This window comes from Protopterus annectens, chromosome 3.part0 (assembly GCF_019279795.1).
Source record: "Protopterus annectens isolate FY-2018-M chromosome 3.part0, PAN1.0, whole genome shotgun sequence".
Taxonomy (NCBI): Eukaryota; Metazoa; Chordata; order Ceratodontiformes; family Protopteridae; genus Protopterus; species Protopterus annectens.
Window position 1 is genome coordinate 1,125,278,917 of NC_056731.1, and position 13,944 is coordinate 1,125,292,860.

At 40.4% G+C, this 13,944-nt stretch overlaps 1 protein-coding gene across 2 annotated transcripts in view; it reads left to right on the top strand.

Annotated features, from left to right (window-relative positions):
- ANKRD29 (ankyrin repeat domain 29) overlaps positions 1-13,944 on the top strand; it is a 648,684-nt gene that overhangs the window by 168,674 nt on the left and 466,066 nt on the right. For both annotated transcript variants that reach the window (XM_044065358.1, XM_044065359.1), the window contains exon 3: positions 12,454-12,552. In XM_044065358.1, the coding sequence (XP_043921293.1) occupies positions 12,454-12,552 (99 nt within the window). The remainder of the gene's footprint in view (positions 1-12,453; positions 12,553-13,944) is intronic.

A 13,944-nucleotide genomic window follows, 5' to 3' on the forward strand; every position in this document is an offset into this window, starting at 1 on the left:
ATTTGAGTCTGTTATACTCAAATACATAAACGAGTACTCATCTGTAAGCAGCTGAATTGTGAGCAGCTGGAATATGATCAAGTAAAAGACAGCCCTCTTGGACAGATACTGATTTGTCTTTTTAAAGTAGTTTCTTTACTGTTCTAGACCATTTAGTAAAGTGGTTTAATATGCTACAGGCTGTACACTTTTACCCTTGAGTGAACAACTACATTAGTAAGCATATGTCCCACTTCAGTTTCTGCAAATGGAATTACTAATGTTTTTATTTGTGAATTCTGTATATGGTTAATGAGTAGCTTTTTGATGAGATTTGTGTTACTGAACAATAATAATGATATTTAAGTCCATTTTGTGTTATTGTTCTATTCTACCTGTTTGTACTATTTATATTTCTGATGTGTACACGTAGTCTAAAAGATTCTGTCACTATCATCAAAGGTCACAGATCTTTGCTGGCATTTCTAAGCAAGTATGTCAGTGAGCCCAGCTATGTTATATGGGTTGTAGACAGTGGCATTGACAAAAAGGCAGGAGTTTGAGCTGGATGTGGCAGAATTAAAGATGTTAAGATTTGCACTGGGTGTGACGAGGGTGGACAGGATTAGGAATAAGTATATTAGAGGGTCAGCCCAGGTTGGAGGGTTTGGAGACAAAGCCAGAGAGGCACGATTACGTTGGTTTGGACATGTGCTGAGGAGGGATGCTGAGTATATTGGGAAAAAGATGCTAAGGATGAAGCTACCAGGTAACAGGAAAAGAGGAAGGCCTAAGATAAGGTTTATGGATGTGGTGAGAGAGGACATGCAGGTGGTTTGTGTGACTGAGCAAGATGCAGAGGACGGGAAGAAATGGAAACAGGTGATCTAACGGGAACAGCTGAAAGAAGATGATGATGTCAGCTCTGGGGTGTTGTGGTATAGATCCATAACTTACACCCTAACAACCAAGGTTTAACTAGTAGCTCTGCCATTGGGTGAGGTAATGGTGGGGGAAACAAGAATGATAAGTCAATGCCTGCTTCCCTTTTTGAAGAGTGAGTAAATTCTTACATTCATAGGTGTTTACTAGGCTAAAGATCACAAGGGCCTTTTTCAACCTAGCCATGAATCCCACATCTCTTGACAAGTTCTGGCACCCTTGATAAGTGTAAGCAAAGGCTTGGGAGATGAAACATTTACAAGTAGGAGCCTGGGAGATGAGCCATTTACAGGGTGCCTGTGTCTATTAGAGACACAGGTGCAAAACCAGAATACATTTCCTGTTCCCCATCCAGTTGTCCAAGTTACACTTGAATTAGGTTAGGGAGGAACTCTGCTTCACATTCATAGGGAGCCTTTTCCAGAGATGGGATAGTCTCAGGGATACATACCTGTCTGTCCAGCAGGTTCTATTTATATCATATCACAGGCAAAGCTTTAAGTTTTTAGAACAGTTAATTTTGGTGCTGTTTGTTTTGTGGATATGCAGGAGGTCCATCAGAGCAGGGGTCTGACAATGCACTGTATGCCAAGCATAGATCTCCCCTCAACAGCAAGTAAGAGACAGAATACAGGGATAGGGCCTTGAGGCAGTCTGCATAGAACATTTTACTTATGCCCTGTATTTGTTTAGTGAGGAACTTCTGTGGATGCTCCATTTGTTGGATATGCCTGGTTAGCTACATACCAAAGGGGGCATTGTACGCAATGATAGATCTGATGAATGCTGAATACAATGGAACAAGGACTTCCTTGGACATAGATGCCATACCTTTGTTTATAAGTTGCACAACACAGAATGATTTCCTCACCACTGTAGACATTGTTTCCTCACCACTGTAGACGTTTGATTGTCAAAGGACATATTACTGTCTATGTGTATCCCTAAGTCCCTTATTACTGGATCAGCTCTAAGGGGTGTGTTGTCAGTTTGATAGTTACCAGGGGTGGATGACTTCCCAAACGTTACTATTATGCATTTCTTGGCATTTAGTTTTAGTCCATGGTTCTGACACCATTTGTTTGTCTGTGTCAGCCCTTCCTGAAGAACATTTGTGTCAGTGTGAGATGCAATGACAGATCCTAATTTGCAAATCATCTGCAAATTTAGTCAGCCAGTGATCACTGGCATTGCCTTTGACTTCAGAGAAATAATTGCCAAAAAGGAGCAGTCGAAGACAAATCCCTGAGGGACTTCACTTGTGACTGGCCTTTTTCTAACTTCCTGAGTCCTGCCTCTGAGCCAGCTGGCTATACTCCTAGTGACATACAAGGTGGTACCTAATCTCTTGAATTTGTCATCAATGCCTGAGTGGGGTATTGTGTCAGATATCTTGGCCAGGTCAAAGTAGTCAGTGTGAACCATTTTGCCCTCATCCATTGCTTTGGTGACCTTCTCAACTGACAAACTTTGGTTTCTTTCCAACACTCCACTGCCTGAGCTAATAGGCTACACTGAGGGGCATGAGAATGGGTGCACTTAGGACATGTTATACAGTGATGATATCAGGGTAAGACAGGTGACAACTGTGTTATGTGGGCTGGCAATGGGGACCATGTTACTCCATAAAGCAGGGGCAGCTCCCTTGCAGCACTACTGGGTACACACCTATATTGTACAACCTGCCATGCTTGGGGGAAGGGTTGATTGGGGACATACATCAAAAGCCATAAAGCAATTAATGCAGATTATGCTGCTGGTGGATTTGCTCCTTTCTGTCTCCCACATGTATACATCCCAAGCACCTCTCCTACTCAATCATGCTATACCCAGAACTGGCATTACTACCTAGAGGGTATTAGCTGAAACACAGCCTGGAAATACTAGGAATGGTACCTGGCTGCTGAAAAAAAATGTTTCTAAGCTGTCATGATTTATATCTAGTGATTCTGTCAGTTCGTGGCTAGACATTTTGTGGCTACATATACTATACTATATGGCACATTTTCTTTACACAAGAAATAATTAGTTAGTTTTGCTTTTTTATGCCAATATTTATCATTTTCACAGAGTGATAATCTGAGGGTGTGAGAATGTAAGAAGTATGTAAGAATATGAGGATGTCAGAATGTGGGAAATAAGTATGTCAGATGTGAAGGTGTGAGAATGTAGGCTGATGCACACATTTGTTTGCTGATATAGTTTCCATGTTAAGGCTGTCCTTTCCCCAGGATGTGTCCAATGAATTTTGCAGTTTAATCTGAAGTAGGCAATCCTGAGTTATGCTGGGCAGAGTTTAATTATGTAGATTATGACAAGCTCATGGATGTGGTCTGAGCAAAGCATCTGAGCTCCTGTGCTTTGAATTCTGGCCCTAACAGTCTGTTAAAATCTAGTATCAATTCAGTAGGACCAACTGTTCTTCAGATCATTTGCGCATGCTTGAGCACTGTTTTTTTTCATCTACTTTAAAAGCTGTTTTTATTATAGTAGTTCTCAAGAAGCCACTTTTGAATGCAAGACTTCTGGAGACTTGTCACTCTGTTTTGAACCTTCCCTTTATTGGAAAGGTATTTGATTAATTGGTCTGTATACAGCTATATTCACCATTGAAATCTTATGACTTGCTGGATCCCAGCCAATCTGGTTATAAATCACAGTATAACCTCGGCAGAGCAGTTATTGATCCTTTGATAGTGAGAGGTCAGTGTAAATATTTCACCTTTCTCATACTTCGCCTATTAGTGACCTTTGATACTATGAACCATGGTATTCTCATGATGATCCTGATATTGCTGTGCAAACTAGTGGTTACCTGGGTAATCTACATCTTACTCTGGATTTGCCCAGTGCATTGTGGTTGTCTGAATTCTTCAGTCCCCTGGCAACTGGAATGCAGGGTACTACAAGGCTTAATTATGGCTGTCTTTTTGTTAGCCATAACTATTTTGGCACTTGGGGAAATCATGGTAAGGACAGGTATTTCATTTGTGTCTCCCTTTTTGTTAACTATGTCTACATTTTGCCACTTACAAAGATCAAATTTAAAAAAGAGGCATTAACAAGTCAGTCCTATGCTGATGATACTCAGTTATAACTCTCCTTCTCTCTGGAGAGTGTGCTGGATTCGTCAGACTTAGAGGAATGCCTCAATTTATTCATGATAGGATGTCCACAACTCATCTGAAATTCAACCTGGCTAAGACCGAAGTTATTCTTGTGCTCAGCACTATCTGTTTGATCCATCTCAAAGTCCTCGCCTCTCCCTTCTGACTACATACATCGATAGTCAGGAGGATATTATTCTTCAAGTTCATGACCTTTGCTGTAAAGGAACAGTTGTCATCTGTTGTTAGAACGTTTTACTTCCATTCAAAGATACAGCCAGGATCAAATGTTATATACTAGCTTTGATTCTTGGAATGGTGATACATGCTGTGTTATTGTCCCATCTGGATTCCTATAATATCCTTTACCTGAGGCTTTCAGGTAGTGATCTGGCCCACCTGTAACATGTGGAAAACTCTGCAGGCTGGATGTTAAGTAGTACTTCCAGGAAAGTTAATATCACTACTATGCTCTGATTTGTGCTGGAAACTGCCAAATGTATTTTTAACATCTCTACTGACCACTTTTGGCCAAAGATGATCTGGGTCTTGTTTTATTTAAAAGAGTTGCTGCATTCTTATTAACCCTGGCCATATGCTTGAAAGTTCAAGTGTGCTGTTGCTAGCAGTTCCAAAGACCCTGCTTAAAACATATGGCTTCTTTTAGTTACCTTACCATGGGCATCTGGAGTTTGCCATCTTTCCTGACTAAGACATGGAAGGCACAGCATTCCTTTACAATTTCCCAATATTACCATTTGTTTGAGAATGTCTGTTATAATCCTGGTAGAGGTACCACTCTTTCAGGATTTTAATATTTTCATTAGAAGATTTTAGTTCATTTGTTATTGTTTTAACATTGTTTGCTCTGCTGATTATCTGTGTGAACAATGCAAACTTCTTTTCATTATTACCTACCAGATTTTATGTGCAATGCCTATGATTAGTTGTTTAATACTTTAAATAAAAAAATGAGACATGAATGCATTACATAAGCCATAAAGATGTTCCCCTGTTAGATGTCATACTGATTCTTTTGATCAGACATTACATCCAATGTTTCCTGCAAGGTGTAATTCTTGTATATTTGTATCCTTTTACTTCCTTTTGGACCTGAAAATCTTTGTCTCTGTCAAAGGTATACTGGAAGTAATGCTAGGGATCTTTTTGAATGTGAATAAAATCATCTTTAAAAGTTTTAATTAAAATTAGTTACTTTTGAGAAACTATCTTAAAACTTTCTGTCAGGATAGTTTTTTATGTTCTTTACATTAAAATTGCCAGTTACTACAGTACACGGCTAGATATGTATTTACGACTCTGAAATTCTTGTGTTTTTCTATCAGCTCTTATTTACCTTCAGTAGCTTGTAATTTATTTGTCATCTCCATTGTGGTGTATCTCCCTGATCTGATGTGTCACAGGATGACAAACAATGGTCAAACATAAAAGGAATAGCACACAAATATCTATAGCAATGACGTGTGACTTTCTGCTAATGGTTTAAAACATTGTTCCCATCTGTAAAATAATTCATTAAGAACTGCAAGAAGGACTGCAGAATCTTCACCATGTAATATGTCAAACCTCCTGTAGTTGAGGCCCATGGGATATATGCAAATGACTCCTTAAGGGCATAGCAATGTTTCAGCTACATGTCTTCTGAATTCCCATGACTTTTACTTGAGTCTTTATGGTTACATTTAGGCCAGTAAGGCCAAACCCTGTTGTACCAGTAAGTTCAAACCCCCATTAGTTGTACCAGTAAGGTCAACCCCACTAATTGTACCAATAAAACCAAACCTCACTAGCTGGGCAATAAAGTCAAACTCCACTATTACCCATAAAAACTTAAAAAGTAAAAAGTCATGGGCACTCAGAAGCCATGTAGCAGAAACACTGCTATGCAGTTTTACTGAACGGTTTGTCTCTGTAACCTTTTCCCCTTTTTTCACCTGTGGTTTGTATGAATAAATACACTAGAAAGTAGATATGTTTTATGAAACATACAGGTACCATAAGTTGTCTTCCTTTAATATTTTTTTTACCTTTTTTTGAGTCATTGTATTGCATTGACAAGGAAACAAACTGCAAACCAGTCAACAGCAAAGCACGAGGCACTGCTCTAGGTACAGACATTCAAAGTTGAAAATATAAACCTATGAACACTCTTTGAATATTATCTGTTTTGTAAAGTGTTCTGTGATAAAACATTATCACAAAATCTGAGTTGAGCTGGGATAAAGAGGCTAACTGCATTGGGAATTGCTATTTTTTTTGCCATTAAAAAGCATGCCCTAGTCCCTCTCCAGACAGAAAGCTTATGAGTTTTCATTATTCAGATACAGACAAACTGCCTTCCTCACTGTCAAACCAGCAGCTGAATTGTGTGTACCTTACTTTGTGTGGCACAGATTTGAAGATGTACTTAGCAGTACTGTTGGCACTGGACACCCATCCAGGGTTTGCTCATCGGTAAGCATGTGTAGGCCGAAGCCGGGTCGGTATCTTCTGGCAATTGCTCCTCTTTTCCCTCTTGCTTGCTGACTTTCTTGGCCAGTCGGCAGCCTTAACAGTAACTATGTCACATATATGCTGTCATTTCAAAGTCCGCCATCATCTTTTACACTTTACCTATTTATCCTTTACTCCAGTGTAACTAACCTCGACCAGCAGCTAAACAAGCTTTTTTTTAAGTATAACTACATACCATTATCTAACTGTTATTTTGTTTTGTGTCTTGGAATCATATGAGTACCTGTTTTCTCCCTGCTTGTTCTGCCATTACATGCATATTGTTCACACTCATGCATATGCATGCTATCTCTGTTGTTAAGATGATGTGTACAGGTGAACACATTACATAAGTACCCTGAATTCAACTCCCTCTGATATATCAGCATTACACTGGTGTTGCTCTCTTATATATAACAGAACCTAAAATCCTTTCTGAATCTAACCCAGTATAATGTTCTAATCTATTAATTATACCTTTACACAGAGTGTGAACTCTTTCTAAATCCAAACCAGAATCTCCACAGGTAACTTTACTAGAAAGGCTCACCCAGACTCTGTTACACTTTGCTGTGAGGGAAAGGTTAGTTTGCTTTTTATTTGTTGTATTACTTTATTGCCTTTTTCTATTTTGAATACTGTGATTTGTTTTATTTACCTTGTGTTTTACATCTAGTCTGCTTTTAACTGCATATTAAATCTTGAAAAGAGACCACAGCTCTGTCTCTTGAGTCAGGCAGAATTTGTTTTCCTCACCCTCCCACCCGGTTACTGTAGTGTTCTTAAACACCACTGTCTTTCTAGTTGCCTTCCCCGTATGTAAATTTGACCATATATCTCATTTTCTCTCTGTTTTTACTGGCTTGTGTGAGTAAGCACAGAATTATCATTTTGTGAAATCACTCCCCTTCAACTATTTAAATTTATTGGCCATCCTACTGCATTCCATAATACCAAAATATAAAAGTGACTACACCCCTTCAATCTATCTTGCTGTTTTAAAAATTGTGACTCTCCACTAAAACTTAACTTTTTAGGCAGGTAAAACTTAAGTTAGCTACTTTCACATCTAACTCCTCTAGTGCACACTGCAGTGTTTCGGATAAACCATTTTTTTTCATCTTACCTTTAAGCATCCCTGTGACCAGCACTTGCTTTAAAACTTGCTGGAAAGCACTAGGAAGTCTTAAACTGATACAAGCACTCAACTCTCCTTGTTAATAAGGAGAAATTAATCATAGGCATTAAACAGTCTATAATTGCAAAGTACCTTGCTAAGGTAAGGGAAAAAAGATCTTGTACTTTACAAAAAAAAGCACCAAACCAGGCATGTCCAAGGGTCAGCTTCTGGTGATTTCTCCTGTCCACCTGGTGAATCTGGGAATACTGGGGCAATGCAGCAATTGTCTCATGTACACAGACAACCCTCTCCTCCTACCACCCAACACTACAGCCTGAGAGAGATGCACTAACATAGCCAAACTGGAAACAAAGCTCTCTCCACCCAAGATTGTGCTAGACAGTCAAGAGGAGAAGGTTAACACCTGCACTACACCTCAAGCAACACATAGCCTTTCTAAACCACACCACCAACACCCACACATAGCAACACTAAACCCACATATGTGGAGGCCCTTAACATTAACCTGCACAAGCAGCAAGGACCTCCAAAGCTGAAATGCAAACAAACACCAATCACAACCGATGTGTCACATAGCTCACAACACCAGTGTGCCACCCAACAGCAGCCCCTAAGGCAAGGCAACGTACCTAACACTTTAGTCATAGGTGACTCTATAGTCAGGCACACTGATGTCCCACTCACCAGGCTGAACAAGGAGAAAATTACAGTCAGTTGCCTGTCGGGTGCCAGAATCCGCCATATAATGCATGCACTGAAGTCACTCCACAACAAGTACAAATATGACTCTGTCATTGTCCATGTTGGTGTGAATGACTTGAGACTTACCTCCCTGGACTATATGAAAAGAGACATGGAAGAGCTCTCAGATCATGTGGCCCAGGCAGGTATGACCCTAGCCTGAGTAGCATCCTGCCTTTGCCCAGAATGATACCACAGTATAAGGACAAAATGATTGACTTCAACGATTGGCTAAGCTTCTGGTGTCATTCAAAGGGGATCAAGTATCTGTCTGCCTGGGATGACATGATCGATAGACCACGATGCTTTTCTAGAGATGGTCTGCACCTGTCGCCCCTGGGATTCAGGTTACTGGCTAAGGCTCTTGCCACCCCTATAGTGCCGTTTTTAGGCAAAGTTCAAAGTACAAAACCACCAGCGTAACAGGTACAAGCATGCAAAATCTCAAGGTAATGCTTCTCAATGCTAGAAGTCTAAACCTCAAAATGCACTCTCTTAAGGCACTCCTAAAAATGGAGAACATCGATGTCTGTGCAGTAACTGAGACCTGGTTCAAGGCTCCAGAGAGCACCCCTGCAATACCAGGCTACAACTCTTACCACACTTTCTGGCCACCAAACCAGGACCAAAACACTAAAGGTGGAGGAGTGTCCATATTCTCCAAGGATATTCACAACACCAGGCTAGTTGCTCAATGTAATGCATCTGCAATTCTCCAGGTGCAACTACCGCTAGGTAAGACTGCAATCCAAATTGTACTTTGCTACAGATCCCCCACCATGCCCCAAGATTCTCACTACACCTTTCTAAACATACTGGAAAATATTAAGATGCAACCAAACACCCTAACACTGGATGATTTCAACTACCCTGCCATTAACTGGGAAAACTACTCATGTACCAACACCTTTGCCCATCGGTTCTTGGAATTCATAAATTCCAATGCCCTGGATCAACTAATCCTTAGTCCAACCAGGGGCTCCAATATCCTAGACCTGGTCATTACCAACATGGGAAATTGATACTCCACACCTATGGTCACCCCTTGTTGGTTAGGTCTGACCATAAACTAATCACCCTTGACATCCATATCCCACCCCCACCCCCCAGTAAGGAAACCTCAGTAATAAATTTCTCCAAAGCCATCTTCATGCTACCCAAGTCAGAAGTGACAAACTTCATGACATCCATGCACTCGGAACTGAAAGTTTGACTGCTGAATCCTACACTAAGGCACTGTACGAGCACATCCACTCGTGCATGAATTGTGCCATCCCCAATAGAAGCAAGATGCTCGCCTCCAAAAAAAGGAAGCCAATCGAGCAAACTTAACAACAAAAGAAAAAAACTGTTGCAGAAAACAGGAAAATTCCACGATGCAAAAAACTCTCTTACCAGCCTCAGTAAGAAGCTGAGATCCCTCATAAAATCCTCCAAAGCTAGTTATGAAAATAAAATTGCCAAAGATTCCAAAGACAACCACGAGGCATTCTATAGCTAATTCAAGAATCTAAATGGCAATGCTCAGATCTGCTCTGAGCTACAACAGAATGACATTAAATATACTGATCCCAAGGATATTGCCAATATCCTGGCAGATCGATTCAGTGCAAACTTCGCCCCCCTCACCCCCTAAAAGGCCCATCTCAATACCGAAAGATTGCCAAATTCCGGTAATAACGGCCACACAGGTAAAAACCGCACTCTCCAAAGTTAAGAATACAGCATCCATGGGGCCAGACGACATCCCAGGCTTTGTACTATATGAACTACAAAATGAACTGGCACCTCACCTAAGTGTCATGTTTAAACATAGCCTCACCTCAGGCTTCATGCCCACTGAGTGGTGCACAGCTACAGTTATCCCACTCCACAAGGGTGGATCCACCTTGGTTCCCGGGAACTACCACTCCATCAGTCTGTTAAACCTAATCTGCAAGGCCATGTAACGTATTATAATGGAACTTATAAACAAAGACATTGGCAACCTTCAAACACTGGACCCCATGCAGTTTGGTTGCGTGAAGGGCCGATCTTGTCTCCTGAACCTGATTGATTTCTTTGATTTTCCAGAGCCGTGGAAAGGGTAAGGCGGTCCACACAGCCTATCTGGACCTTGCCAAGGCCTTTGACACCATCCCCCACTCTGGAATCATAGATAAACTTACTAAGCTGGGCATTAATCCCTATGTCACTCGATGGGTTGCCAACTGGCTTACTGACAGAACCCACACTGTAAAAGTAGCCGACTCCAAATCCAGCTCCAGACAAGTGACAAGTGGAGTACCTCAGGGTTCATTCCTGGGACCGCTCTTGTTTGGCATCTACTTCTCTAAAGTACAGGCCAACACTAAGGGACTCTGGCTAACAAAGTTTGCAGATGACTGCAAACTGGGAGCCATTATTGAATCCCCAAATGATGTGGATATTCTACAAAAGGGCCTTACAGAAACAGATGCTTGGTGCCAGAGCCATGGGCTCAAGCTCAATGCTAAGAAATGTATAGTTATCCCCCTTGGGAAAAAAACATGTACCCATGAATTACCACATAGGTGGCAGTACACTAAACACTGAAAGTGTGATAAGAGACTTAGGGACATGGGTGGACAGTGGTCTCACCTTCGATAACCACATCGCCACAAATCCTTCTATGTGGCACACCTCATCACTAAGGGCTTTTCATCCAGAAAAAAGGAGATCATTGTCCCACTGTACTCACCCCTCATTAGACCCAATATAGAATACAATGCCACAACGCCCCATTTGGTATGTATCTCTCAAGACATCTGCAACAACTGGAAAGGCTGCAGAAATGCCTCACTAAAAGAATCACAGGCGTAAAGCAGATGCCCTATGCTGACCATCTAAAAAAAATCCACCTATACTCTGTCACATATCATCTACTCAGAGGCGATCTCTGCTTAACGTACAAGGCCATGTCAAACCCAGAGCTGTTGGACATGCTACACTTAAAGAAATCCCAATCCCTCATAGACACATGCTCCAGGGATCCAAACCTTGTCATCACAATGAACAAGACATGCTGGAGGGATATGTTCCTGACCCAGAGACTCCCCAGATTCTGGAATAGACTGCCCATACATGTCAAGCAGAGCACCTCTTTGACCCTCTTCAAAAAGATCCTTGATGATTGGATGGGAGATAGGAAATTCACCCCGGGGATCACGTCAGTCACACTGCTAGACAGGGTTCCAGGGAAGTAAATACTGTGGGAAGAAATAGCCAGGGAATTGTTATGGCTAGGCTTGTATAGGCCCTAGGTCCGATAGCCTAGTACCAACCTATGAACCTATAAACAAAAAGCCCATCTAACTCTGTACCAGTGCTTACAACTGGCATGGAATATGAAGAAAATGATATGAATAACCAAAGAACTTAGGAGAAAGAATTTATGATGCAAAGGCATTTTTTTCATTACTGATAAGGAACTAAATGAAAAGCCAGAGATTTAACATTATATCAAAGTTTGTTTACTAGACCATGAAACATTATGCCAAAATGCTTAATGGACAAAGCATGTGTTCACATTCCCAGGTTATGGCTGCATTCAATTAGAAATTAATTTAAATAGTTAATTCTATTAAGTATTTTGAACCTCATTTAAAAATATGCTGCTTGCTCAGGGGAGACAGTATGTGAGCAGGCAGTAAATGCTGTAGCAATACTAATATGGACTTAGGAACACAGTTTAAACAATACATTTTATTTAAACTGTTAAGTCATGTTATGTTTCCTTAATGAAATATGTTCCTATTGTGCTCCATTTCTAATTAAATGCATACTTTCATTATCAGCCATTTAGTAATATATTTGGATGTTTCCTGCTCCAGTGATCTTATTGAATTATAATATGCAAAGATTGTTGCAATGATGTCCCATATCTGTAAGGCTTGATACTAGGGCACTTTGCCATATGGCATTGGTATAGGTTTTCCTGGTTCGATAAACAGGAGTTTAGGAGTAATATAGTGAGGATTCTAATTTTGTTTTTTTGTTGTTTTTTTGCAGGCTGGCACTGCAGCACTCATGGTAGCATCATATGCTGGAAACAAGGACTGTGTACGAGAGCTGGTCCTGCAAGGAGCAGATATCAATATGCAAAGACAGGTAAAATAATCTTAGCACATGTAAACTAGTAAAGCACACCACACACACTGATGTACAGGAATGCCAGCGACTTAGTACTTTGTTTACTTAGCCTCACCTTTGAAGACTGGGAGACAGTAGGATATAGAATGAAGCCAAAAACAGTATCCATTCAGTACCTACCCTCCATTCCCAGACATGCTGCTGAAGTTTCTCATGCTTCTTAATATATATAGTTTATTGTACTTGAAAGAGAGAAATAAAGAAAGAATATGCAAGCATCATTCATATACCTTGTCCCATAGCCCCTCAGTGTTAAACATGATACTACTGACAGAGCACTGAAAATGAAATATGTATTCCCAGTGTTAGTCATTGATTCATTTCTAGGTATCATTGTTTTTTTTTTTACTTAATATAATTAATTCTTGAATGAATGAAGTATGTCTGTGTATAGGCTTCCCATTATCAAATATGTAAATCACAATCAGAAGACGATAGATGGCATTGCCTTGCTGCTGTGTGGTTTACATTTCTGTGAAGTGGAAAAAGGGTCTGTTTGTGGCATGAAGGTATATTGGCTTATGGAGATGCTCAGTTTTAAAGACTTTGAATGCATAGTACTGTGCAAGTTGTGTCTGTGTGTGTGTACATTAAATACTTACATAATTTATATTTTCAGTGTAAAATACTTCCTCCAAAAATGACACATGCTGCAGCAAGTTTCTAACATTAGGCACTATACAGAAACTATTTTGCACCAAAAATATAAAAAATGTATATGCTAACAAAAAAATACAAAACCATTTAAAATATAGACTATTATCTAAGTGAAATAACACCCACTGGGGTGGGCCCCACAACTCCCCTGGGCAGCCTGTTTCCCCTGATAATGCCTACCCTGTCAGGCATTATTGCTTACTAATACTTTCCTCATATTCTTCTTTCTGTCTATATCTCTTGTTAAGACTGAGATTTGACCCTACATCTTTCTTTACCAATTGGCGCATGCACACCCATGTGTATACACACACACACAGATATATATATATATATATATATATATATATATATATATATATATATGGTTCTAGGTCATAAGATCGACAGCCACTTTCACCGACAACAGAAACATCGACACCACATTATCAACAAACCATAAACACGACACCTCACATGCCCGACAAACAAGTAACCGACGGTCCACAAACACGAAACCCCATACACTGCACACACCACAATAACAACAATCAACTAACAAAACACATCCCCTTATCCAAAAACACACACAGAACACAAGCACACCAAAATCCTCACAAACCCACACTAAACCTCACACACACAACTATGTACAACCCTAACCCAAACCCTTACCCTAAGGTCCGTCACTATCGCACACTCAGCTAACCCGCG